At 42.9% G+C, this 27,565-nt stretch overlaps 2 protein-coding genes across 2 annotated transcripts in view; one reads left to right on the plus strand and one right to left on the minus strand.

The window, feature by feature from the left end:
- The window catches only part of EME2 (essential meiotic structure-specific endonuclease subunit 2), a 35,110-nt gene extending 21,261 nt beyond the window's left edge, over positions 1-13,849 (minus strand). Inside the window, exons 1-4 of the mRNA XM_033963612.1 lie at positions 12,911-13,849; positions 2,202-2,338; positions 1,047-1,139; positions 736-857 (exon numbers count right to left, since the gene is read on the minus strand). Coding sequence (XP_033819503.1) covers positions 736-857; positions 1,047-1,139; positions 2,202-2,338; positions 12,911-13,397 — 839 coding nt within the window. The 5' untranslated portion in view covers positions 13,398-13,849. The remainder of the gene's footprint in view (positions 1-735; positions 858-1,046; positions 1,140-2,201; positions 2,339-12,910) is intronic.
- Positions 13,850-13,943: 94 nt separating this feature from the next.
- MRPS34 (mitochondrial ribosomal protein S34) lies at positions 13,944-20,918 on the plus strand. The gene is made up of 3 exons (XM_033963620.1): positions 13,944-14,595; positions 17,877-17,919; positions 20,438-20,918. The coding sequence occupies exons 1-3, from the start codon at positions 13,969-13,971 to the stop codon at positions 20,731-20,733; spliced, it is 966 nt and encodes a 321-aa protein (XP_033819511.1). The 5' UTR covers positions 13,944-13,968; the 3' UTR covers positions 20,734-20,918.
- The last annotated feature ends 6,647 nt before the right edge of the window (positions 20,919-27,565 follow it).

The raw sequence follows: 27,565 nt of genomic DNA on the forward strand, positions 1-27,565 counted from the left end.
ACAATTGGTCTGGTCATGCATCGATAGCTCTTCAGCTAGTGCAATCCTGCAATCCCAAGCTGAGAAATCAGTCGTGAGATGTCATAACTGACTGAAAACCATTATTCCCTTCTCTCAGAATCTGTGAACTCTACGTTTGTACCACCCTCAGTCCCAGGTAACACAGAGACTGGTAGACTGACCCAGTTTGGTGCCCAAGTATCTTCCACATGGAAATAGTTTACTGTATTCCATTTTGACATGCATTAAATTTAAGCTTACATTAGCCCTCTAACACAGTTTAACAAACAGGCTTTCTAGATAGGAATATGAGGTATCCTTCTTCCACTTTACCTAATAATTTCCATCTATCTGTTAATACTACTGTGTGGGGAATAAGTATTTCTTACCCCTCAATAGCTACAAGGCTCAGCTATTACTAAGTAGGAAACAATCAACATGAGCCAAAAAGGTAAAAGAATCAGTAACTTATGCTATAACTGTAAAGGATATGGAGGAAGAATCAGGTACAGTATTAGTGCTATTGATAACGGATACATCCTGTTTTCTCCCATATCATTATTCTTCCCAACCGACACACACATTTACCAACCAAATAATGCATATCTGCAACCCCATGCCGAAAAGCAGGCTTCTAATCTCTGAAAAGTCTTCCAATGCTGGTTGTACACCTCTGTAAAATGTGTCGTCTGTTCATCCAGCACAAATTTAAACCCACACAGACATTATAGCTACCAGTGGTGTGCATCCAGTCCAATGACTACTAAGCAAATCCTCTTATGATGTCCTTCTGGAATAGCAAAAGTGAGACCAGGAGGTAGATTACACGTCTTCTCTGACAGATCGTCACTTGAACTCTAATCCCAAAGGATGGAGAGTGTGCAGAATAGTACAGAAAACATAGGAAACAAAAGATAACTGTTAACATGAGAGAAGAGACGATGACTCCTCTAATTTAAAAAAATGTAATGTGGTTTTTAAGCAAAGCCAGTCTTTCTAGTGCTAGCATCCAACTAAGCCTCTGCAGAGCTGAAGTGCCAGGTTACCTGAGTTAATAAAAAGATGTTCCTTAGAAAGTCCTTGGGCTCCATCAGCACTAGCATCTCATCTTCCTCACCAATCTTCACCTCCAGGTTGCTCTATGGAACAGAACATGTCAAAGGTAATAACCAAACAATTTTGCCAAGACAGGTACTAGCCATTATACCAACCTCATTAAAGTAAAGAATTGCTAGGGACATCTCAGCAAAACCTTTTCTTCCTTATTTCACCAGACCAGTTCAAATGCTCAAGTATGCCTTCTCCTGCCAGCAGATGGAGACAGAGAACCACTGAACTTAACCTTTGATTATTCTGTGCACTCTCTCAGGAGTCAGTATTTCTCAAGTCTCCAGCAAATGGCAGATAAGACTCTGTGCAGTTGGTCTGATAGGCTAGTATAGGGAGTTGGAGTAGTAGTTGGGTGTCCCTCATTGACCATTAAAGACAGAGATAGTTAATGCACAGCTTGGTCTGGCTAGACCACTCCATTTAATTCTGGGGTATTATACCTGGTTGTGCTGGATCCCCCACACCAACAACAATCAAGCTCTTCAGGATGCTCGATACACGTGTCTTAGTTCCCCCCTTCACTTCCCTACTTATGGAAGGGAGCCCTTGAAAACACCCCCCCCTTCCTCCCCCCCAGGCACGAATCAGCCTATTTTTAAGCATGTGAGTACCACAGTTGTGCTGAGCAGCCAAGGTGGTCCCTTCTGCAGCAGCAGTCAGAGCAAGTTTTAGGCAGCAGTGGCAGAGGGAGGAAAGGAAACTTCACCTTGGAGACCATGGTGAGTTGAGAGATACTAGAGGTTTTTGCACATAGCCACCTATGGTGAGTGCGGCAGAGGCTGTTAAGTCTGCAGCAGCCACTCCATGTGTAATGGAATCCTGAGAGGACAAATCACAGAGCACAGTGGAATAGGGTTTAAGAAATCCAAAGACCTGTTTACAAAAGTTTTCTTCCACTTTGCATCTGTGAGAAAAATGTTTAGTAAGCATGGCTCTTTAGTCAAGATGGCTGAAATCCAGGTTCTCCTCCTGGGTGCTTGGATGCAGGGAATTCAAGGCTGATGAAAAATGCCCAAATGGTGTGTGTTTTTGGGGGGAGGGAGTGAAAAATTCAGTACTACAGGCACAAATGACAGGAATTCAATACTCACTACAAATAGCCAATTGGATGGCATCTCTCTCCTCCACGTGATGCTATGAGGCACCACTTGTGGCTCTATGTAATATTTACATTCTAGTGAATTCATAATCTCCATTAATACATCTGACCCAGCATCTTCCAGAATTCCTGGGGAGAAAGAGACGAGTTCAGCAGAACAGCAGCCACTCTGGGATGAGGGAAAATATCTATTCTGATTGTTGTATTAATAGAAATAAATTAAGAAAGTTATTCCAAATCTGTCCTGGTGATCCCCCAGTCAGGTTTTCAGGATATAAACAGATACTCAAATATAAGACGATCCAAATATAAGTCAAGGTACCGTTTTCCCCCCAAAAAAGGTTGACTCGAATATAAGGTGGGGGTTAATATTCATGTGCCATCAGGATCTGCACCCAGACCCCCTCACTTCCTGCCATGCTCTCTATCCTGTCCCTCCTCCCTCCCTGCCCTGCCAGGCTCTCCACCCTGTCTCACCTCCCTCCCTGCCAGGCTCTCCACCCCACCCTACCTCCCTACCCTGTCCCACCTCTCTCCCGATATCCTGCTGACATCCACCGAGCCTGCCGTATGACCTGGTGGTCCAGTGGTAGGCCAGGACAGGAGGAATCCCTCCCGTCTCTTGTCCCAGTTGACTCTGACAATTTTTTAATCTCGCTCCTGCTTCCCCCCATGTACCTTTTTCAATCCCTGGTGGTCCAGTGGTATGCCTAGCAGGCATGAGTTTTCAGCACTCCTGCCCCATGCAGTGTACTGGGCATGAGCGAGCTTTCCACGCTCCTGCCCAGCCCTGAGCCGCTTTCTGAATGGCTGCCGCCAGTTCTCACGAGTCCTCCTCCTTCTCTACAATCTCTGCTGCCCCTTCAGTTTGTACCAAAGCTGGTGACAGCCCTAAAGAAGAAGACAGGAGATGGAGGGGTATGGGGAATTTCCCAAAACTAAGTGTCTGATCTGCTCAAAGTTAAGACAATAACTGTAGAAGCAATAACATAGAAACATAGAAGATGACGGCAGAAAAGGGCTACAGCTCATCAAGTCTGCCCACTCTGCTTACCCACCCCCTGTCTAAGCCCTAATGATCTAGTTTCCTTATCTTGACCCTCGTAGGGATCCCACATAGGTATCTCATTTATTCTTAAAGTCTGGCATGCTGTTTGCCTCAATCACCTGCACTGGAAGCTTGTTCCAATGATCAACCACTCTCTCTGTGAAGAAATACTTTCTGGTGTCGCCATGAAATTTTCCGCCCCTGAGTTTGAGCGGGTGCCCTCTTGTGGCCGAGGGTCCCTGGAGAAAGAAAATATCATCTTCCACTTCGACACGTCCCGTGAGGTACTTAAATGTTTCGATCATGTCTCCCCTCTCCCTTCGTTCCTCGAGAGTGTAGAACTGCAATTTGTTCATTCTCTCTTCGTACGAGAGACCCTTGAGCCCCTGAACATTAACAAGCCCCTGAGAATAACAATGAATCCAAGAAAATACAAATTAAGCAAGAAACAGAAAAGCCTGAACATTTATGGAGCTTAACTATTCGTCCCTTGTAATTCTATGTACAGGCTCATCCTAATCCCATAGCCTGACTGACAGTGGAATCTTAGCTATGGAGCCGACCATGAAGCTTGAGTCAGAGAGCAGGTGCAATAGATAAATTGCTAGGCTAGGCGTTCAGCTTACCATCCCTATCTACTGCAAAAAATATATTATTGAGGCAAGAACCTAGAGCTAGATGCACTAAAGTCAGCGATTGTCACTAAATCAGTTTTGACTGCTTTAGCAACAATCGCATTTGCCGACCCAATGGGATGTAAAGGCAAGCTTCCATCAAATCTAGGGCAGCAAGAAATTCCCCTGGCTCCACCACTGTGATGACGGACTGAAGAGTCCATCCGGAACAGAGGAACTCTCAGGGCTACGTTGATGTGTGAGATCCAGGATGAGTCTCCATTCCTCTGAGCCTTTCTTGGGCATGACAAAGTATATGGAGTATCTGTCTGAGCCTTCTGGAGGAACTGGTCCTATGATTTGAATATCTAGCAACCTGCATCTCTGTGAATAGATCATGAACAGGTACCACGGAAAAGATGTGGGCTGAGCCTGGACATTGCTCAGAAGAGAACACTGAGAAGATGGAGTTTGCAAAGGGTCTATCTTCAGCTCTTGAAGTGACTTGATAATGATCTCAAGCAATGCAGAGGACTTAAAGAGAGTCAGTGAATGGAGAGGTCCTCTCCCTGGTCTATGGCTGATATCACCTCCTGGTCATCCATACGAGAGGATGCTTCTTCCACCAGGGAAGTCTCACTTTGGGACAGTAAAGGAATCAAATCTAACCCCTCATCCCTAAATGCTTCTTCATCCTTTGGAAACTGAAAACCATAAAAAAATACTTCGACCCGCTATCCTTCAGAATATTAGTACAATCACTGATTTTATCCACCCTGGACTACTGTAACATTGTCTACTTGGGAATATCTAAAAAAAATGTGAGAAAACTGAGAATAGTTCAAAATACGGCCATCCGTCTAATATTCGGACTAAAGAAGAGCGATCATGTTAGTCCATTCTACAAACTCCTTCATTGGTTACCAATTGAAGCACGAATTCTATTCAAATTCTCCTGCCTCTGCTATAAACTAATCTGGGGACTGGCCCCCAGCTACCTACTACCTCACTTCGAATTCCACTCCTCTATTAGGCCTACCAGAAACCGTAACCTCTTTACCTACACAAATATCATAGGCTGTAGATATCGCACCTTCTTTGATAGAACATTCAAATTCCAAGCAGGTAGACTGCAAACTTGGACAGGCTACTTTACTGATGCCGCCAGAGAATCATATAGTATCTTTAGGAAAGAACTAAAAACCACCTTGTTTAAGAAATTTATAACCTAACCAGACTTCTCCCCTAAAATCGGAGCCTTCTCCCATCCCAAGGAGTCCGTCTACCCTCTTCTGCCAAAATTTCCATCTTTAATTGTTACCAGTTTTTCCCACTGGTGCCCGTCCTTCGTTCAAATGTACCAAGTTAACAACTTACTTCTTATCAACATCTTATGTTATCTTTTTCACCTTCGCAGTCTTGTAACTCAAAGCGCAATCTCCTTTCTCTTCTCCTACTTATGCTCTGAATATCGTCGACTGTATAATGCTACTCATTGTGAAACCATGTAATACACAGACCCTGTAACTCTCCTGTTACTATCACTAGATGTTCACTTTGCCCAGTCTTCCAGCTGCAAAGGGACCTAGACAAGCTGGAAGACTGGGCAAACAAATGGCAAATGCGCTTTAATGTGGAAAAATGCAAGGTTATGCATATAGGGAAAAAGAACCCGTTGTTCAACTACAAATTGGGGGGGGCATTGTTGGGAGAAAGCAATCTTGAGAGAGACTTGGGTGTGCTGGTGGATGCATCACTGAAGCCATCTGCACAGTGCGCAGCGGCCTCAAAAAAAGCCAACAGAATGCTGGGCATCATAAAGAGGGGCATAACTACCAGGACGCGGGAAGTCATCATGCCACTGTATCGAGCGATGGTGCGTCCGCATCTGGAATACTGCGTTCAATATTGGTCGCCGTACCTCAAGAAAGACATGGAGGTACTTGAGAGAGTCCAAAGGAGAGCAACGAAACTGGTAAGAGGGCTGGAACACTACCCATATGCTGAGAGGTTGGATAGGCTGGGGCTCTTCTCTCTGGAAAAAAGGAGGCTCAGGGGTGATATGATAGAGACCTTCAAGATCATGAGGGGCATAGAGAGGGTGGATAGGGACAGATTCTTCAGGCTTAAGGGGACAACAGGTACGAGGGGGCATTCGGAGAAACTGAAGGGAGATAGGTTCAAAACGAATGCAAGGAAGTTTTTTTTCACCCAGAGGGTCGTGGACACTTGGAATGCGCTACCGGAGGAAGTGATCAGACAGAGTACGGTACAGGGATTCAAACAGAGACTGGATGGATTCCTGAGGGATAAAGGGATTGTAGGATACTGAGAAAGTTAACCAGAAAATAAATGTAGAAACCCAACCAGGTCGTGCAGGTGCAAGACCGGAGGGCTAGGACTTTGATAGGAAGATAGGACTCAATTAGGAAACCAAGGAGGCATGGGGGCCCCTTCTGGTGATTAGACAGGTCGTGACCTGTTTGGGCCGCCGCGGGAGCGGACTGCTGGGCAGGATGGACCTATGGTCTGACCCAGCGGAGGCACTGCTTATGTTCTTATGTTCTTATGTTCAATGCTATACTCTGTAATTCGCTGTCTGTACAGTTTCTCTTCATTGTAAACCGCCTAGAAGTCGCAAGATTGTTGGCGGTATATAAGAATAAAGTTATTATTATTATTATTATTATCCGATGGACCATCAGAGTCCAGAACAGCCTCCGCTCTGAAGGAATAAATGCTCTGGGCATCCAGCCAGGAGATCTGACAGGCAGTTCAGCCTTGTGCATAAGCTTGCCAGGAGATTAATGAATTCCAGGGTAAAGTCCTCCTTCCCCATTAGTATGAGGTGGTCACCTTTTCTTGGGCTGCAGAGCATCTACAACCTTATGGTGTGCAGTACTGCTGTCCTGGGGCTCCAGATGTTTCTCTCTCCCTGACAGAACCATCTGCATTTCTTATGTTCTTATTCCTCTGAGCCTTTCTTGAGCAAGACAAAGTATACGGAGTATTTGTCTGAGCCTTCTAGAGGAACTGGTTCTATGATTTGAATATCTAGCAACCTGCGTAACTTTGCTCGGACCTGCTCCACTTTCTTTGGCCAACCAGCCAGCCGGCCAATCCACAAATCAGAAGGAGAGTGCATGAACTCTATCTTGTAATCCTCTCTGATAATCTCCAGGACCCAGTGGTTGGGCGTTATCTGTTCCCAGGCCTCCAGATAGTCCGAGAACTGACCTCCAACCTTCAGAGGAGTGACTTGAAGGTTTTCTGGTTCCTGGAGAATTTCTTTCTTGCACCTCTGAAGAGATCATACAGAGGAATATAATTCACTCCCAACATCAGAAACTGGTGATCCTTCCTGGCCGCAGAATCCGGATCACAGCGCAAATTGTAGTGGCAAGCATGGGCGACAAAAGACACTGCTGCAGCTGCTTTTAAATCTGAGGCTGCAGCTTCAAATAGCTCCTTAAGACCAAAATCCAGCCTGTGGTCCTGGGCATCCTTTAATACCTCACTGCCTTCACTGGGAAATGAGGTACACTTGGTAACCTGCACCACCAGGGAATCCATTTTCAGTGAAACAAAAAACTGGTTAGATTCAGCTTCCATCGGACAGAGCTTTGCCATAACTTTGGCCACCTGAAGTGTCCCTCCCAATGGTCCATTAACATTTTTGTAATGTCTTGATGAGAGGGAAAACAATCTGTGCTTTTGTGTTGCTCATAAGCAAGCACTGTATGGCTGAGAATTAGAGTCTCTCTCTTTAATTCCTAGAGGGATTTTGTGATTACCTCCAAAAGGACCAAGGGCTTAAACAGCCTGCATACAGTCAGATCCTCTCCAAGATCAAGGGCCTCCACCAAATCTGATTTGGCCCTCCTTGACATGAAGTGGCCCTCCTGCTACTGAGGACCCAGACTGGGAAAAGTAAAGTCACCGATATAGGGCCCTCGTTGTCACTCTCAGACTGGACCTCCCCATCTTGCACATGGAACTGATGCTGGGGAATTGCACTCTAAGGGGAAGAAACCCCTGGCACCAGCATGGCTACAACCCTGAGGGTTCCGTGTGGCCCTTGTTAATTATGTAAGCTTGAAACATCATATTGATGAATTCAGGGGGGAACACCTGTCCAAGACATCCAGATAGCCTCTGCGGATGCTTTCGAGCTCCTTTCTGGGGTTCTAAGCAGCGGCACGGCTGAACTTCACCAGTGACAAACTTGCACTGCTCCCCAGCTCAAACCTGGACTTTTTGCCTAGCCCTCGCACCATCCTGGCACTAACACCCTCAAGAGACTAGAGGAAGCTAAGCCAGTGGCTCCTGCCCCCTCCCCTCCAAGTGCTGCACATCACACGGGACACAGAGGATTCTCAGATGGCCATCCAGCACAAATCTGGCATAAATCCAAGGTATCTTGGCCTAAGGAGTCCATCACACCTGCTTTTGATCAGAATTGAGGTGTTTTGAGGCAGATAAATGCTTTTATTTTCATATTGGGAAATCCAAGATGGCCACCGCGGCAGGAATTTTAGCACCAAAAATGGCCCGTGGTAGCTACACTAGGATCCAAAAACAAACGTTTTGGGGGTTTTAGAGATGGGAGACCCTGGCTATAATCCTAAAACACAAAAAAAAACACTTTTAGAGACACTTTCCCCCCTCCCCCCATTCAGATTTATAGGCTCTTAGCTTTTTACTCACTGTGCCGTGCTGGGGGCTGCTTATGTTGAAGATGTAGACAGCTTACAGAGAGAAAACAAGCCTGGAATCCAGACTGCCTCTCAGGCCTAACCACCAGTCAGAGACCTCAACCCCCACCAGAACCTTGCCTGCGCAGTCAGGGGTAGACAATCAGTCTGCCCTGAATCTGGGAAAAAAAAAAAGCTAAGGAGCCACTCAGTCTGAACTCATAGAAACATGATGGCAGATAAAGGCCAAATGGCCCATCTTGTCTGCCCATGCGCAGTAACCATTATCTCTTTCTCTCTCTGAGAGATCCCACGTGCCTATCCCAGGCCCTCTTGAATTCAGACACAGTCTCTGTCTCCACCACCTCTTCCGGTAGACTGTTCCATGCATCTACCACTCTTTCTGTAAAAAAGTATTTTCTTAGATTACTCCAGAGCCTATCACAGAGTTTCCTTTCAAATGAAAGACTCGACTCATGTGCATTTACATTACGTAGGTATTTAAACATCGATCATATCTCCCCTCTCCCATCTTTCCTCCAAAGAATACAGATTAAGATCTTTAAATCTGTCCCCATACGCCTCAAGACGAAGACCACTCACCATTTTAGTAGCCTTCCTCTGGACCAACTCCATCCTTTTTATATCTTTTTTGTACACAATATTCTAAATGAGGTCTCACCTAAGTCTTATACAGGGGCATCAATACCTCCTTTTTCCTACTGGCCATACCTCTCACTATGCATCCTTTTAGCTTTCACCGTCACCTTTTCAATCTGTTTGGCCACCTCATGGATGCATATCTTGTAATACAGCACCAATAAAAACAATATACAATTACTGTAAATTCATTGTTTCATTCTCAAGTCTCCAGTGCATTACTGAAATGCTTCTTGAAAATAGTGTTTTCACACATTTTTGAAAAATCATCAATGAGTCTATTTTGTGAACCTGCTCTAGATGTACAATCCACAGCTATGAATGGACCCACCACCTTAAACATCCTAGAATGTATGTCTTATCTATCTGACGCAAAGAAGAAATTTTCAACAACTGTCTAGTCTGTGACCATAAGAGATGGAGAGGCTTATAAGGTGTTATTACATTAGCCATCACAGAAGGTAGAATTTGATGTATTTCCTTGAAACCAAGCACAACAATCTTAAAAGTTTATTCTCCAAACTACTGGAAGCCAATGAAAATCTACTAGAATCAGAGAAACACGTTCTTGTTTAGTAATCCTCCCAAGTACCCATGTTGCCACATAAAAGTGCATCTACCCAAACTCCTCCCATGTGAACGCCCACTTGCAAAGTAGATGCTATCAAATATTGGCATATACTTATAGAATACTGCTTAGCCAGAAAAAGGTCATCTGTGTACATATGACACAGCAAAATTTACAGCAAAATTTACATATGGTCTTGCCAACTCACTCTAGGCAGCTCCTTACAGAATTACCCCCTTTATAAACTATTTTACTATACTAGGGGGCAGATTCTCAAAATTAAAATCTACCTTTAACATGCTCGCTAAACCGGTTCCAGCCGGTTTAGTGGGCACGAATTTTAGCGGCGGATTATCAAAACATTTTACCGAGCATTTTTCTGAGTTTTCTAGCAGTCTCCGATACCACCATGCAAATGTAGTACAAGGTCATTAATATTAAAATGATCATTTCGAACGATTCTCTATAATTGCTGAGTGATTCTCTAACCTTGTTGTGCCACATTTGCAGCCAAAATTTACCGACAGGTCTGAGCTATCATTGAGTTACTTTCTGATCAGTGCCTGAGCGCTGATTGGCTCAGGCACCGTCAGGAAAATAAGGTTTGACAGCTCAGGACCCTCCTCCCCCCCCAATGCAAATTAAAATAATAATTTAAAAACCAAACAAAAACAAATTGAAAATCAGCAGGATAGATGTCCACTCTCTCCTGCCACGTCGCACAATCACCTGTCACTGCTAACCCCACCTTGCAAATTAAAATAATTTTTAAAAACACAATCATCCAACATATAAACCCCCCTCCCCTACAGCAGAAGAGATGCCCACTCCCTCCCAATGCCCTCCCCACAACACCATCCCCCTGGCAGGGCTGGAGAAGTTGCCGTACAGTGAGAGATTAGAGAAACTGGGCCTCTTCTCCCTTGAAAAGAGGAGACTGAGAAGGGACTTGATCGAAACATTCAAGATAATGAAGGGAATAGACTTAGTAGATAATGACAGGTTGTTCACCCTCTCCAAGGTAGAGAGAACGAGAGGGCACTCTCTAAAGTTAAAAGGGGATAGATTCCGTACAAACGTAAGGAAGTTCATCATCACCCAGGGAGTGGTAGAAATCTGGAATGCTTTTCTAGAGGCTGTTATAGGGGAAAACACCCTTCAGGGATTCAAGACTAGGGGGCTCCTTTTATGAAGCCGCATTAGCGGCTTTATCACACGCACCTGCGTGCTAACCCCTGCGCTAGCCGAAAAACTACCACCTGCTCAAGAGGAGGTGGTAGTGGCTAGCACAGCCAGCAAATTAGAGCGCAATATTATGCGCGTTAAACCGCTAACGCAGCTTCATAAAAGGAGCCCAAAGTTAGACAAGTTCCTACTGAACCAGAACATACGCAGGTAAGGCTAGACTCAGTTAGGGCACTGGTCTTAGATATAAGGGCTGTCGCAGGAGCGGACTGCTGGGCACCATGGACCACTGGTCTGACCCAGCAGCGGTAATTCTTATGTACTCCCTCCTCCCCCCCATGTCTCAAACGACCTCCATTTACTTATAAAGGGATGCCTACTACCTTCGAACAGCTGGCTCACCTCTTCAAAATTGCAGGCCTTCCCCTCCCCAGAGCATCCTGGGATGCACCAGGGAGGGGTCTGAAGCTCTGATTGGCCCATGTTGTTTAAGGTCCATCCTATGGGGTTCGCTCTTAACTCCCATCATGCCACTGGAATACCCGGGAATTCAGGTAGATCCAGGGGGGCCCAACTCTGACCGGGGGAGGAGGGAGGCAGGGAGAAACAGGCATGGACATAATACTTATGCGATTCCTGGCCAATATTCAACTGGGACTCACATAAGGGCCAGCAGCCTAACACTATGGTCAGCCGCTGATAATGCCATAGCCCAACATATCAGAGTTTAAATTTGCCCACAGCTGTCAATGTTTAAAACACCACAGAGAGCTGAATATTGAACAATTAATTTTTGTTTCACACTATAACTCCATATGTATATTTAGTTTCTTCTTTCAAAATCAAGTCAATATATAAATACATGAAGTCCTTATTTTACGAGCATCCGACATACGTCGGACTCGTACTTACGAACGGGGTCCTGCTCTACCTTTGGTGTCCCAACACGCCCCTCTCCCTCCTTCCCGAGTCCAAATGCACCCCTCTCCCTCCCTCCTGTGCCCCAAGTACATGCCTTCCTCTAGCGGGTGTTTACCTTCTGGCCTGCTCCCTCCTCCTTCCAGCCACAGTTGTTTCTCTGCACAAAGTGCAAAGGGCAACGGCTCCTACGCATGTCCTGCGGCTGAGTCGGAAGCCTTCCCTCTGACGTGGGAGGAGCTTCCTCCAACATCAGAGGGAAAACTTCCGGCTCAGCTGTGGGATGCGCATAGGAGCTGCTGCCAGTGGTTTTGTGCAGAGAAACGACTGCGACTGGAAGAAGGAGGGTGCCAGCCTGAAGGTAAGCACCCGCCGGAGGGAGGCACAACCTTGGGGCACAGAATGGAGGGAGAGAAAGGGATGCTTTGGGACACAGGAAGGAGGGAACACAAAATTCAAAAGATGGATGGAAGGAGGGAGGGGGCATGACCTTGGGACACACAATGGAGGGAAAGAGAGGAGCATGAGCCATAGGATGGAAGAATGGAGGGAGGGAGGAAAAGAGATGCTGAGGTGGGAGAGAGAATAGAAAGGGTGAATTGGGTGTCTAAGAAAGAGGGAAAGTGAGCTGGTGCTCATGGGGATATGAAGAAAGAGAAATGCTGGGCATAGAGAGGGAGAGAGAACTATTGGACATGGTCGTGGGTGAGGAGTGAGGTAGAGATGAATGGGGTAGAGATGAGAGGGATGTGGTGGTGGAGACGGAACAGTGGGATGGAGGAAAAGGGATGCAAAAGGTGCCTCAAGGAAGTGGAGAAGGTGGGAAGAATACTAGGATCCGAATTACATACAATTTCAACTTAAGAATGGTTTTAAAAACAGAACCTATTCTTAACCCCCGGAACTGCCTGTAATTTAAAAATATTACTTTGTTGAAGTCAGAATTTTTGTATTATATTCTTACACTAAATCCAAAGTTCAACTCATTAGTAAAGTTCAAATGTTACCGCCCACCTGGGTCCACATGGATGGTTAGATACTTCATACATTGGTCTGGCCGCAGAAGCTTCAAGGCCTCTGCAGCTTCTTTCCGCCTCTGCTTCTCCATCTTCTCTTTTTCCCGTTGCAGCTTTTTTCCTTCCCTCTCAAGCTTCTTTTCTTTTATTCTAACTTTGTCTGACTCAATCTCTTCTAGACTTTTGTTCTTTCTTTGTCTTTTCTTTGGGCTCACAGCTGGCAAGCTGGGTAAAGCCATTGTAATGTCCTTCTCACTAATATTCAGCATGACTTTCTCTTTACTATCACAAGTCTCAGAACCCAGACTACTCTGCACCAAATTTATTAAGTTGTCGCTTTCATTTTTACATGATTCTGCATCACTTTCCGGTTCAGAATCTGAAACTTCCCAATCAGTAACCTGTCTGAGATGTCCCTTTAAAGATCTGCTGATTTTACTGTCAAATTCTGGAGAACACATTTTCTCTTTGAATTTTGTCTCCATGATTGTTTGTAATATTTTATCTTATGTTAATTACAATTTCATTTTTATTTTATTATTATTTTTTTAGGGAGGTTGTTTTGTTTTACTCTGAAAAGGAGTTTAGTTTTTAATTTGAAATAAACAGGGTTTTGTTTTTTGGTAAACTTTGCTTTCAGTAAGTATTCCATCAAGACATCTTAGCAGCATTTTATCTTTCTGACAATCTTGAAATAATCCCTTGTACTTTTAAGAACGTAGAACAAAATGCAGGAGATATTTTCTCGGGGGGGGGGGGACCCCCAATTCTCTCATTCTTGCTACTTAGGAACAGGAAAGAGGACGAAGAAGAATTTTAAGACTATCTACCCGAATTCTCCAGAACCCTTCAAGAAAGATTTTTTTTTTAAACCACCCAATGCTGACTTGGATAGCTCTGCCGCGGGTTTTCAAGGGTTCTATCAATTTGCTTAAGGATCAGAAGCTTTACTTGGAGGCCTAGACTCCGAACTGTTTGGAGAGTGCTGAGTGAGAATGCAAGAGAGCCTACTCATCTTCCCTCACTTGCACTTCAAATTACATCTGCACAAAACCCATGAAACCAGCCATGACTAACAGCATAGGGATCCACACATCAAAAGACCTCATGGCCAAACTATCTCCGCCTATCAGTAACCAAAACCCCAAATTTCACCTAACATCCCATATCTCAGGTGAAATCAGTCGCCGACTCCCCGCCCCCTTGGCGTCACATCCTGGTTCTTTCCCGTCTTCGCTTTCGAGTCACGGCCGTTTCCGGTCCCGAGGCCCGTCGCACAGAAGTTCCCAACTGCCGCTTCCTTACGGACGTGAAAAGGGGACCGCTGACCTCACTCCGTGCGCTGCCACTTTCCCCAGGCACGCGATGGTCCGTAAGAAGCGGCTGCGCCTGATCGCCGAGATGGCGCGGAAGATCCGGGCCTCCCGTGAGCTGGAGAACCTCCCGCGGGACTCGCAGCGCTTCGCGCTGGACTACGAGAGCATGACGCGGCCGTTCACGGGCAAGCGGCTGCCGGCGATGGCGTGGCGGGACGTGCGGCGGGAGCTACGCCTCTTCTCGCTGCTCTGCCGCCAGCCGTCTTTCGGCATTGGGCGCGTGGTGACCCGCAAGTCCTGGCTCGAGGAATTCGATGAGCCCTGCTATTGGGTCATCAGTAAGGTGAAGGTGGACTACACGGCCGAGGTGAGCGGTTCTGTGGCTGCTGGGCACTGCGAACACTTGTGTTTCCCATTCAGCATTCCCTCGGGTTGCAATGAATGAAGGAGTGTCCAAACAAACAAGACGGTGGAAATCCAATGTTCTTGGCGCTGCTTTTATTCAACAAATCCTTTTAAAATACAAAATCCACATTTGTGATAGAGGGACCCAACACGGGCCGTGTTTCGGCAAAACACGCCTTCCTCAGGGATCCAAGATGATGATAAGGTGTCTGCTTGCACTCAGATTTTGTGGCCCTTGGCGGCTCTATTTGGCTTTCTTAAGGCTAGTCTAGCCTTTGAGGTTATTCCACATTTGTAAAGATCACGTTATCATCAGCTTGGATCCCCGAGGAAGGCATGTTTTGCCAAAACATGGCCCGTGTTGGGTCCCTCTATCACAAATGTGGATTTTGTATTTTAAAAGGATTTGTTGAATAAAAGCAGCGTCAAGAACATTGGATTTCCACAGTCTTGTTTGTTTGGACTGTCTTTTTTTCTCCTGTAGAAATTTGGGTCATCTTCTTTTGCTGTGATGAATGAAGGCATACCTGCCTATAGCGTGAACAGCACTAAACATTTCTAATACCTATAATAAAACGCTAAGCGTGCATGTGCACTCTTAACGCCGTGTTGCCTGATCTGTAGTTCCATGGCCGAAAGAGTGCGCATGCGCGCTTACCACGCATCTCTCTGTCTCGCAGCGGGCTTGCCAGCTCCGGCCAGACAAAGTTCATTTTTTTGTTCAAAGCCCCCGCCGCGGCTCCTCTATCGAACCTCACCAAAGTCGGAGAAGACTTCCGACTCTGGCGGGGATCGAGAGAGGAGACGCAGCGTCGGCTTTGAACTAAAAAATGAACTTTGTCTGGCCGGAGCCGGCAAGCCCGCTGTGAGACAGAGAGATGGCATCTGAATATTAACAGCGACTCGGCAATGGGGGAAGAAACCTAAAGCTTACGTCTGACCGGCTCCCTTACTGCCCCCCCCCTTCCCTTCCCACAGTCCCGACTACAAACCTGCCAATTCCAGCACCGTGTGCAGCACTCTACACACGCTGCTTCGGGGCCTTCTACTGCCCTGATTTGCTCTGCCACGTCTCTAATGATGTCATCAGGGACGTGCCAGAGTAAATCAGGGCAGTAGAAGGCCCCGAAGCAGCGTGTGTAGAGTGCTGCACACGCTGCTGGAATCGGTAGGTTTGTCGGGACCACAGGAAGGGAAGGGAGGGGCAGGAAGGGAGGGGCAGACCGTGGGAAGAGAAAGGGGAGGTAGGGGAAACGCTGCTGCTATTGCACAGGGAAGTGGTGTGGGGGGAGGGAATGCTGCTGCTGTGGCTGCTGCACAGGGAAGTGGGGGGGGAGAGAAATGCTGCTGCATAGGAGGCAGGAAGAGAGACAGATAGATAGAAAGAAAGACAGACAGCTGGAGAAAGGGAGACAGAACATAAGAAACGCCTTCACCGGATCAGACCCCAGGTCCATCTACTCCGGCGGCCCGCACACGCAGAGGCCAAGCCAGGTGCTCCCAGATGGAGACCCTGATCACCCGTATCCCTCAATGTGATTTGCAAGGAGGTGTGCATCCAACTTACACTTGAAACCCAGAATGGTAGTCTCCGTCACCACCTCCTCCGGGAGAGCATTCCAAGCGTCCACCACTCGTTGTGTGAAACAGAACTTCCTGACATTTGTCCTGAGCCTGCTGCCCTTCAGCTTTAGTCCATGACCTCTTGTCCTTTTCACTTTTGACAATGTGAACAATGATGATTCTTGCTCTATTTTGTCGAATCCTTTCAGTATTTTAAACGTCTCAGTCATATCCCCTCGCAGTCTCCTCCTCTCGAGGGTGAACAGTCCCAGTCTTCCGAGTCATTCTTTGTAGTTCAAATTTTCCATACCTTTTACTAGCTTCGTGGCTCGCCTCTGCACCCTTTCCAGGAGGGTTATATCCTTTTTCAGGTATGGAGACCAGTGTTGGACACAGTACTCCAAGTGTGGTCTGCCCATTGCTCTGTAAAGCGGCATTATAACGTCTGCCGATCTACTCGTGATCCCCTTCTTCATCATGCCCAACATTCTGTTTGCTTTATTTGCCGCTGCTGAGCATTGAGTTGACGGCTTCAGGTTCCTGTCTATCAGAAGAAAGACACAGAGGCAGGGAGAAGACACAGAAAGACAGACAAAGGGGGCCAGGGAGAGAGACGGACAGAAAGAAAGACAGCGGGAGGGAAAGAGAGAGACAGAAATAAAGACAGACAGACATATATTCTAGCACCTGTTAATGAAACGGGCTAAAATACTAGCATATATATAAATGTATTTATTTATTTGTTTAGTTTTATATCCCATCCTCCCAATGAGCTCAGAACGGGTAAGTGACTAATAGTATATCCAGTTACTAGCCACACCAAAACGGTTTTGGAAATGAAGAGGAGACCAAGGCCATACTGTACACGCAGAATTGATTTTAATTTGTATAGGGCTGCTACAACGCATACACAGTGGTTTATCAATAAAGAAAAAATGACTACAAGCAGCATCTAGGAACCTGCATTGAAAGTCATTTCTAGAACTGCACTCAATTTTACCAAGATTGTACATGGCATCTTGGACCTCAAATAGACTGATTGCTTTAAGGGGAGGGCAGAGAACATAACGTGCACAAATTATGTACAGAGCTGGAGCACAGGAGGAGTCAGAAATGTAAACGAGGACTTTTGCGCCAAAACTGGTGAGTAAAGATACACAACCCACTGGTCAAGACACATATGCCTTTCAAACTAGAAAGATTATCAAGGTAAGTACCTAAACTTCCCTTATGGGCCTAGTGCTTAAAATCAGTGCAAAGCTCTTAATTACTTTTCCCTACCCTAATCTGTCCCTGTTGCACCCACTTTTTATGCTCCTAAATTTATTTGTTTGTTGATTGTCTGATTTACTGATTTACAAATAAAAAATAGATCAGTAGAAAAGGAACACCAGTAATTAAATTTAGGATTTTAGTAAAATTTTGAGTATAAATTTAGGCACTCAGCTCTAACCATTTTCAAAGAGGCCAATTTAGGAACATACCACTCATTAGGAACAATAAATTATTTGATTTTTGGTCCCATATATTTTATTTATGCTTCATTATGTTTAAAACAAAAAAAATTATTTCCCTTAGCCAATGCCTGCAAAATTAATTGGTTGTGTGTCATGCAAATTTACTTTGAAACCACTGCTAATCTTTTCTACAATGCTACTACCATCTTTCTTTATTTTGCAGAATATGGATCATGGAAAAGCCTGGGGCATCCTGACTTTCCGAGGTAAGCACAGAATATTTGGTGTGGTTCACAGCAAATGATTTAAATGTTATGATTATGTCCAGTACAGGTCACTGTAATTTCACATTTGGTATATGCTATTTTAATGGCATAACATAGAAACATGATGGCAGTTAAAGGCCAAATAGCTCATCCAGTGCCCATCCACTATCTCCTCCTCTCCAATGAAGAATGGAAACCTAATTGGCCAACTGCAGATTTTAAGTGATTTATGGGAGAAAGATAGGAATCTAGAGAAACATGAGCAGGATTACAATGGATTAGGAGAATAGATAAACATATTTTTATCTCCTTTCAATAAATGCAAACTACACTTGCATTAAAAGGAAAAATATTAGAATTTATTGACAGGAAGGTCAGGAGGACACCACATAGACAATTGTTATTTCTGGGTATGAAACATACTAGACATTGCTTCAATTACATCTCAGAGCATTTAAGGAAGGTTCTTGGAGAATGACATAGGGACAGATTTGTCCCTGTCTTTGTGGGATCTCAATATCCCTATTCTGTCCCATCGAGTTCTGGCCTTGTCTATTCCTGGAAGCTCTGCCTTAATTGCACAAGCCTCAAACAATGTTTGAGGCTTGTGCAAATGAGAACAGTTTGCAGGAATGGGGCAGGGAAAGGGACAGAATGTTATTTTATTTCATTAAGTGCCAATTGACTTTGTTTCAAATTATTGATTGAACCATATCCACGTCATTCTCTTTTGGTTTGGCTGATAACTTTTCAGCACCCCCTTGTACTTCTAGGGAAATTCTGTGCGAAGGTTTTCACAATTCTGTGCTCTTTATTTGTTTCTTTTTGCACAGAATTTCTCTTTCTTAAAGGCCCAAAATTTCCTCCTATTTTCCTCTTGAAGCTCTAGCCTCCCCAATAGCACATTCACCTTTGTCTCCCCCCCCTTTATTGTATTCCTGGAATTGGCTTTCCCCCCTCTCCTGCAGAGATCTCACAGCAGGAGGAGGAAGTAAATGGCTGTACATTGGATCCACCTCTGCTAGCTTAGACCATACTGTTATATGAACCACATGACCCCCACAGCTCAGTAAACAATCTAGTCTAAGCCTGCAGAGGAGGAGGAAGTGATTCAATGTGCAGCAGTTTACTTCCTCCTCCTGCTGTTTGATCTCTATAGGGGAGAGAGACCTGATTAGACAATCTACCAGATTCTTAGACAAGTACATGTACATATACTGGGCCCAAATTTGCCACATGCTGGTAATTCAGCATTTTCTTACATGCCAATTTTTTTTGTATAGCTTTCACTTCCAGGAGCCTATGTTAGCCTTTCATCAGACTCAAAAAAACCAAACCAACCCAAAAGAAAACAAAAAAAAAACAATTTATATTCTTCATGCTTTCCATTAGAGTGAGTATAATGTGCGAGATAGTTGTACCCATTGCATTAGTTTGGGCTACAAGACTTTGTATAAAGGTAGTTTTCATAAAGAAGGACTTACTAATTAAAGTCATTCAATACTAATCTTCATTCTACTGATTGCTGCAAAATGCTATAACATTGAGCTTTGTAATAATACAGGAGACCCCTGGTGATATTTTAGTTTGGGCAAAATCCAATTCACAGCTTGTGAAAACAGTTCTAGCTCTAGCATGCCACAGTTAAGGTGTCCTGGAGTTTGAGCATTTGTGAAAATTCTCCATGTCTGTTAGGTTTTCCAAATTTCCAAATATTTTATATGCTGTTTGATTTTCCATTGTTTCTGCTTTTGTAAAACTTCAACCAAGATATTTGACATGGAGGGGTGTGGATGGGTAATAAATATTAAATCCTATAATGTATAAGAGTATTTAACTGTTTTTGATGTATTGGGAATTGAACTTTTGTAAGGGGAGGGAGGGGTTGGGAGGGTTTTCTAACTTGATATCAACTGTTTAGATATTAGGAATAGTTCATAATATTCAAAATATTATAGAATATAGGTATTGGCTGAAAAGTTATATTTTTAATGATATATGAAAGTTAATCAAGTGTATATTTATAAGTTCGAATGATTTTTCTTATACACTTGTAATATGTAAAAATGAATAAAGAATTAAAAAAAAAAAATTAAAAAAACTTCAACCATCTTCAGCTCAAGATTTTCTTTCCTTTTTTAATCTATTCAAATGCTTTCCTGTTTGGATGATTTTTAAAGGTATTTTTTTTTAAATACAAATGTTATAAAAATAGATTTTTAAACTAAAATATATAGACAGAACCATCACTTAGAATGCCAGTTTCTCCAGATCAATTTTATCCTTTTCCAAGTAAGATCTGTGTTAAATGTTTCACAGAATATTGTTAATGCTTATGTTGCCTACTGGCTTGAGACATAAATGCTCATCTCTCCTAACCCAGAGTAAGAATCTCTGATTTACTGCTGGTGTTTGTTGCAGTGGTTGAATTGTGCCAAAATAGCTTTCATCTGAAATCATAAGGTCTCCTCTGTAGGAGTCCAGATTCATCAAAATATTTGTTTCTCTCTCTTCTCAGGCAAGACTGAGGCAGACGAAAAGGAAGTCGAACAGGTCATGTACCATGACTGGCGGATGGTGCCAAAACATGAAGAGGAGAACTTCAAGATCTTCACTCCAGTACCTGAGCCTGAGCCTCTGCGTTATGTGCCATATCCACCTCTTCTTCGTGCCATGAAGCTAGCACAGTTGCAAAAAGAAGGGAAACCAGACATCCAGGAACCCATGATTGATTTGCAGAGGCCCACCCTCGTTCCTAAGGACTACTTTATAAATTGGAATCTCAAGAAAAATGAAGAAGGAACGGCAGTATAAAGACTTGGGCACAAGAACAATAAAATGTTCCCCATCCTTACCCAATGACTCAGTTTGCAAGTTCTACACTTCCCCCCTCCCCATTCGCGGTTTCGGCAATCGTGATGTCACATATTCGCGATTTTTTGGGGAGGGGGAAAAAAAGAAAAAAAAAACCAGTTTAGCCTTCCCCCCGGCGTCCCGGCCTTATCTGGTGGTCTAGCGGGCTTTTGGGGCAGGAGCAATCTTCCTACACTCCTGCACCGTGTAGATCGGCAAAAGGAAATGGCTGTGGGGAGTTCCCGTTGTAGTCTCAAGAGACTACAGGAACTCACGGCAGCTATTTCCTATTGGCGATCTGCACGGGGCAGGAGCTTAGGAAGATCGCTCCTGCCCCGAAAGCCCGCTAGACCACCAGGTAAGGCCGGGATGCCAGGGGGAAGGGAGGCGGGGGTGGGTCAGAGCCGGGCCAGAAGATATTCACGGTATTTCGCCATTCACGGTCCGGCTCTGCCCCTATCCTCTGCGAATCCGGAGGGAGAAGTGTACATACTGCAGCATGGCAAGTCCCTAGTTTGATATCCAGATCAAGTCTCCACCCCCTGGGTCAACTGGGGCTCGGAATGCTTCATAAACAGTGTTCACAGCCCACTGAGATGGGGAGAAATGAAATTGCTTAAGGGTGATGCCTAGTGGTTAAATTCAGGGCCAGTGATTGTAGAGTTCTGGAAGGTGTCGGTGCATGGTCTCTGGTCAAGGACCATCACTGATAAGACAATTAGTAGGTTGGGATAGGAGTATAAAATAGTTGGGGAAAATTCATCACTCTTATGAAATACCGTAGCTGTTGAATGTATTGACATTTCAATAAGGATTTTCTTAAAGGCAGCAGTTGCTGCCACCAGCCACTCTGACTACAGTAGAAAAAATTAATTATTTGGAGTTGTTCATAAAAGTTCCAAGTCAGGGGCCTGACAGAAATTTAGCCCAGGCTGTTAATTATTGTCTCTTTTTGTACTTTTGTCATGTCTCCCAGTTTAGAACTACTCAGATTGTTCTGTTTCTTTTGCATCAACCCTGGGTACTGAAGAGTAAAAAATTAACAGATTATCTGGTGGTACCAGGAATTCTGTCTTTATTTTAATAAAAAGGCCAGATCTGTGCCTAAGTGTCTACTGCCCCCCCCCCTTTTTTTTTTTTTAAACAAAAACAAGCTCCCAAACAGGAAGACAGTTGGAAAGCACATACCCTCTAATTCTATCATCTTGTTTGCTCATTTTTGTGCTTAGTGTGCAAAATTGTGCACACAGGTTATAGAATACTGCCAATTGAGCACATAACTTAATTGTTAAATTAGGTACTAATTATGGCATTAATTTTCAGTTATGAATATATCTGCACTAAGGGCTAGATTCACTAAGGACACCGATCGTGTCCCGACCAGTTTGCAACCACTTTGCGACCCCAACCCGATTCACTAACCTTACTCCTGATCCGCGCATGCAAATGTAGGAAGGCAGCGATTCACTAACCAAAATCAGGAACACCGACTGGGCTGGACGATCAATAAAGAAGCGACTGCTGGGGACCATTTGCTCATGTCCTTTCCAACTGCCCTGCTGTCTGCCCCAACTCTCCTGCTTGCCATCCCGCTCTGTTCCAACTCTCCTGCTTGCTGCCGCGACTCTCCAGCTCTTGTTGCCCTGACTCCATGGTTTTAACTTGTGGATTTAAAGGGGGGGTGCACTACGGTGTGTTCTGTTAAGTTCCAGAACACACTGCCATGCAGTCCCACTTACACCCAGGGGTTAAAACCATGGGCTCGTGAAAAAAAAGTAAAAAGAGTAAAAAAAAGTTTCCATCTAGAGCAGGGATCTCAAAGTCCCTCCTTGAGGGCCGCAATCCAGTTGGGTTTTCAGGATTTCCCCAATGAATATGCATGAGATCTATGTGCATGCACTGCTTTCAATGCATATTCATTGGGGAAATCCTGAAAACCCGACTGGATTGCGGCCCTCAAGGAGGGACTTTGAGATCCCTGATCTAGAGGCAAAGAAGATGGTCTGCACATGCGTCAAGATCGCTCTCCAGTGATCTGTGCGGTCGGTTGGGGTCGTGATTCAGATCGCCCCCATTTGCATGAGGATGCATCGTGACTTGGGCGCCCGGCAACCTCATGGATCAGATTGCTAAAGGATCAGATCCATGAGGTTAGTGAATCTAGCCCCAAGTTGGTATTGTGTAACTAGGGTGCAGCTGCAAGGGGATGTGGATATCAGGTATTTTACACACTAAGATTATAGAATAGTGCCAATTAACACTTAAATGACAGCATTTAGACACGAGCATTTACACCAGTCACTGAGCTAGATGAGTACTTGAACTTATAGTAGTATTCTATAATACAAAAATCCATTATTCAGATGTGTATAGCACAATAATTGCCCCAGCCTGTGTCCAGCTCATAACCATCTCATTTTAAACAAATGTGGCCAGAAGGCCTCAGAGAGGTCACTTCATTATTGTGGAGCCATGTTGAGAGTGATGCTCTGGAAGTTTCAAATGAATTTGGAATGCAACCACATTGTTTTGATGTAGGTCTGGTGAATTCCCTTTGATAAAGCTTCAGCAAAACTGGGCTGCGGTTGGGACCGGGTGGAAGCTGAAGTTTAGCGGTGAAGAGGAAGCAGTGGACTTTTGATACATTAAGTTCTTTTAAGCCTTTTCTTTGTTGTTACTGATTTAAGAGGGTCACTCATTTGAGATTTGCCTTCAGCATTGGAGTTTTAAGCTTCTTATCTGTGACACTATTGTGTGTAATGGAGTGATGTGCATGTCTTTTTCCCCCCACATTTTTTAAATTAGATAGTTATATGAGCTGAGCACATACTGGGGCAATTATTGTGCTATTATATATTTAAATAATTGATTTTGCAGTATTCTTTTCCTTATGATTAGTATTCTAATAGAAACATAGCATATGATGGCACATAAAGGCCAAATGGCCCATCCAGTCTGCCCCTCGACAGCATCCACTTTCTCCTCCCCCTAAGAGATCCCATATGCCTGTCCTACGCTTTCTTGAATTCAGATAGAAATATGATGGCAGATAAAGGCAAAGTATAATTGCTGATATAGAATTTGTACTTGGCATGCAGCATCCTTGTGCATATCTCCAGCCTTGTGAGAATTACCCCATATACAATAACTTACATTCCTTTAAAAATGCAATTCATGTAGTACTGTGGAGAAAAGAAAACATTTTGTCAATACTGAGAAAGAAATATGTGTGGAATAGTGGTAGAGAAATCACCACATTTTAGCTATGTCCTCAAAAGCAATTTTCCCACAGCTTTCCTGGCAATTTCTATATTCTGATATGATGTATTGGATGCTGTGTCTCAACAGGATATAAAATAGATTCAGAAAAAAATGACTTTATTCTAGTAATAGTGTCTTGGCAGACAATTGCTTAGTCTGGCTGTTTGTTTTCGCCTTTGCTGCTTCAATTAATCCAAAATACCACCATCAAAATCATTACAAATTCAAAAAAATGCAATCATGTTACCTCCCCTCTTAAAGAAATCACACTGGTTGCTAATTCCTTACAGAATAACTTATAAAATTGCTGTCTTCAAGTTTCAAGTTTATTATATTGTTTGATTAAACGCTTTTAAAATTTCAAAGCGTTTTACATAAATAAAATAAAGTAGACTTACTTATACAATTACTATTCATATAAACAAACTGGGAAACAACTTTAGACAAGAAGACAGCTGATAACAATGGGAAGGTGGGGAGGAAATACAATATTTGTTAAAAGATTACATAAAAGGGAAACACATTGGGGAGATAAGGGGAAAAATGAGAGACCGAAAGGATGTCTAGAAAAATGAGAATTTATAATCTGTCAATTAAAGGCTTCTTTAAAAAGAAGACATTTAAGGTTCTTTTTAAATATTTTTAAATCTTGTTCTAATCTTAAATACAAAGGAAGAGAGTTCCATAACATTGGTGCCGTAACGGAGAAAATTGAAGCACGGCGGGTTCCAATAATTTTTAAAGAGGGGACATTTAAAGTACATTGTGAAGATGATCTGAGAGTTCTAGATGAACTGTATGGGATCAAGAGCCTATCTATGAAAGCCGGAGTATTGGATTTTAATGTCTTAAAGACTAAAAGAGCTATTTTGTAAGTGATCCTATAAGATATTGGCAACCAATGAGCACTTTGAAGTAAGGGTGTGACGTGATCAAATTTTTTGGAACCTGAGATAATCTTTATTGCAGTATTTTGAACGAGTTGAAGACGCCTTATATCCTTTTGGTAAACCCCTTTTAATAAGGAGTTACAATAATCCAATTTTGAGATAACTAATGAATGGATCAGTGTATTAAGAGAAAATGAATCAAGAAGGGGAGCAAGTGAACGGATCATTCTTAATCTGTAAAAACAGTTTTTAACCGTTGCACTGATATGTCCTCGGAAAGTAAGATTGTTATCTATTAAAACCCCCAAGATTTTTGTATTAGTGGTCTGAGTGAGGGGTTTATTATCAATTATAATTGGACTTGTAAGTTGAACTCCTTCTTTCTCTGAAAAGAGTACAGTTGTGGTTTTATTAATACTTAAGGAAAGTTGATTATTGTTTAACCATTCGTGAATTTTTGCTAACTTCTTATTAATTTCTGTTATGTCTTGCAAACTATTGGGGTCAATGGTGTGCAGGAGTTGAAAGTCATCTGCATAGGCATATACTGTGAAGCCTATGGATTGACATAGTGTTAATAATGGGGCCAAATAAATATTAAACAATAATGGTGAAAGTATGGACCCTTGTGGTATTCCATAATTATTTTTTTGATTAGGCTTAGAAAAGGAATTTTTAAAGAAAACATTGGAAGATCTATCTGTAAAGTAAGAACGGAACCATTCGTATACTTGATCTGTGAGACCTATAGAAGAAAGGCGATGAAGTAATAGACAATGATCAATTGTATCGAATGCAGCAGCTAAGTCAAGGGATATGAGAATAACAGATTTATGTTGATCCAGAAAATAGTGAATAGTTGTAACCAGGCCTAATAATGAATGTTCAGTCGAATGATTTTTACGAAATCCTGTTTGATTAGGGTGTAGTACCTGAGTTTTGTCAATGAATTCTGATAATTGTTGAAATACTACTTTTTCAGTGATTTTGGCTAAGAATGGAAGACTCGAAATTGGACGATATTTAGAGCAGTCGGACAAACTGGTTTTGGTATCCTTGATAATAGGAAGTAGAACAGAATGCTTCCAATCCGTTGGAACTGATGAGGTGGACAGACTTGTATGTATAATTTGAAGGATAGCTGGACCAAATACAGAGAAGTAACGTTTGAGAAGAAAAGGTGGAAAGGGTTCAGATATAGACCCTTTAAGTTTTAGACCTTGAAAAAGCTGTTTTATTTCTGTTAAAGATGGAAGAGTAAAGTTGGAACAAGTGGCATGTAGGGACCTGGTTTTTAATTTTTGATCTTCATCTAAATCTAAATCTAAATTATCCGTGAAATCTTTGGGTGAAGATGCACTGGCATTATTAGTTATGTTTGCTCTTATTGATATTATTTTGTTGTAGAAAAAGTTGGCTAAACCGTTAGCAGAGGGGGTATCAGTTGAGGAAATAATAGGTTTGTGTTTAAAAATTGTAAGTTGTTTTAACATTTTAAAAAGCGCTGAGGAGTTCTTTGTCATAGAGATTTTTTGCGTGTAATATTGTTTTTTTGTTTTATTGATCATTTCACGGTAATGATATGACTGTTGTTTATAAGTGTCTTGATTGATTTGAGTTGGATTTTTACGCCATTTACGTTCAATTGATCGCAGCTGTCGTTTTAATAAAGCAAGAGAAGAATTGTACCAAGGGTTTTTCTGCTTCTTGGGAGTGATAGTTAGCAATTTTATAGGAGCTATTTTGTCAAGAAGTGATTGACAATTATTATTCCACATGAATAGTTGATCATTTATTGATAAAGATTTAAAGTTGTCTAAATCAATTATTGGTGAAGTGATTTGAGAATCATCGATTTTTTGAAAATCTCTTATCTTAACTACTTTAGTTGATTGTGGTAAATCGTGGTTATGATTTAGTTCTAAAACTGTTTGAATAATGCTATGATCCGACCATGGAACTTTTAAGGTTTCAGGTTCTGAAAAATTAGGAAATAGTTCCTCTGGAGTAAAAATCATATCTAAAGTATGACCTTTTAAATGAGTTGTTCCTGTTTTTAATGGCTTAAGGCTAAGATCACTTGTATGGAGAAGAAAATCTGAAGTATATGGATTAGATATTTCGTCCAAATGGAGATTAAAATCCCCCAATAGAATTGGAAATGTTGATGTAGTGACAAAATTTGAAACAATTGATAATAGTTGAAAAAAGGTAGATTGATTAATGGGTGGTGGGTTGTATAATAAGAGTAGCTTAATATTAGGGTTTGTTCTAATTTTAAATTGAATGTATTCTATTGTTTCTATGGCTTGAGTTATTTCCACAACTAATGATAGATTAGATCTATAAATGACAGCAAGACCACCACCCTTTTTGTTTTTACGATGGTTAAAACAAAAGTTGTAGTTGGGAGGGGTAGCGTAAGAAAGATAGGCTTCCTCACCTTCTGATAGCCAGGTTTCCACAATGCATAGAAGATCGTATTGTTGGTGACTTACAAGATCTTTGATGATATGATGTTTTGACCGTAGGGATCTAACGTTAATTAAACCTATTTTTAGAGAACTGAAAGAGGAGGGATAAGTTCTTTTAGGTAAGATAGAACTAAATATCTGGGAAGATTTATTAAAAGTTAGGTTAAC

The sequence above is a fragment of the Geotrypetes seraphini genome, chromosome 11, assembly GCF_902459505.1.
Source record: "Geotrypetes seraphini chromosome 11, aGeoSer1.1, whole genome shotgun sequence".
Lineage (NCBI taxonomy): Eukaryota > Metazoa > Chordata > Amphibia > Gymnophiona > Dermophiidae > Geotrypetes > Geotrypetes seraphini.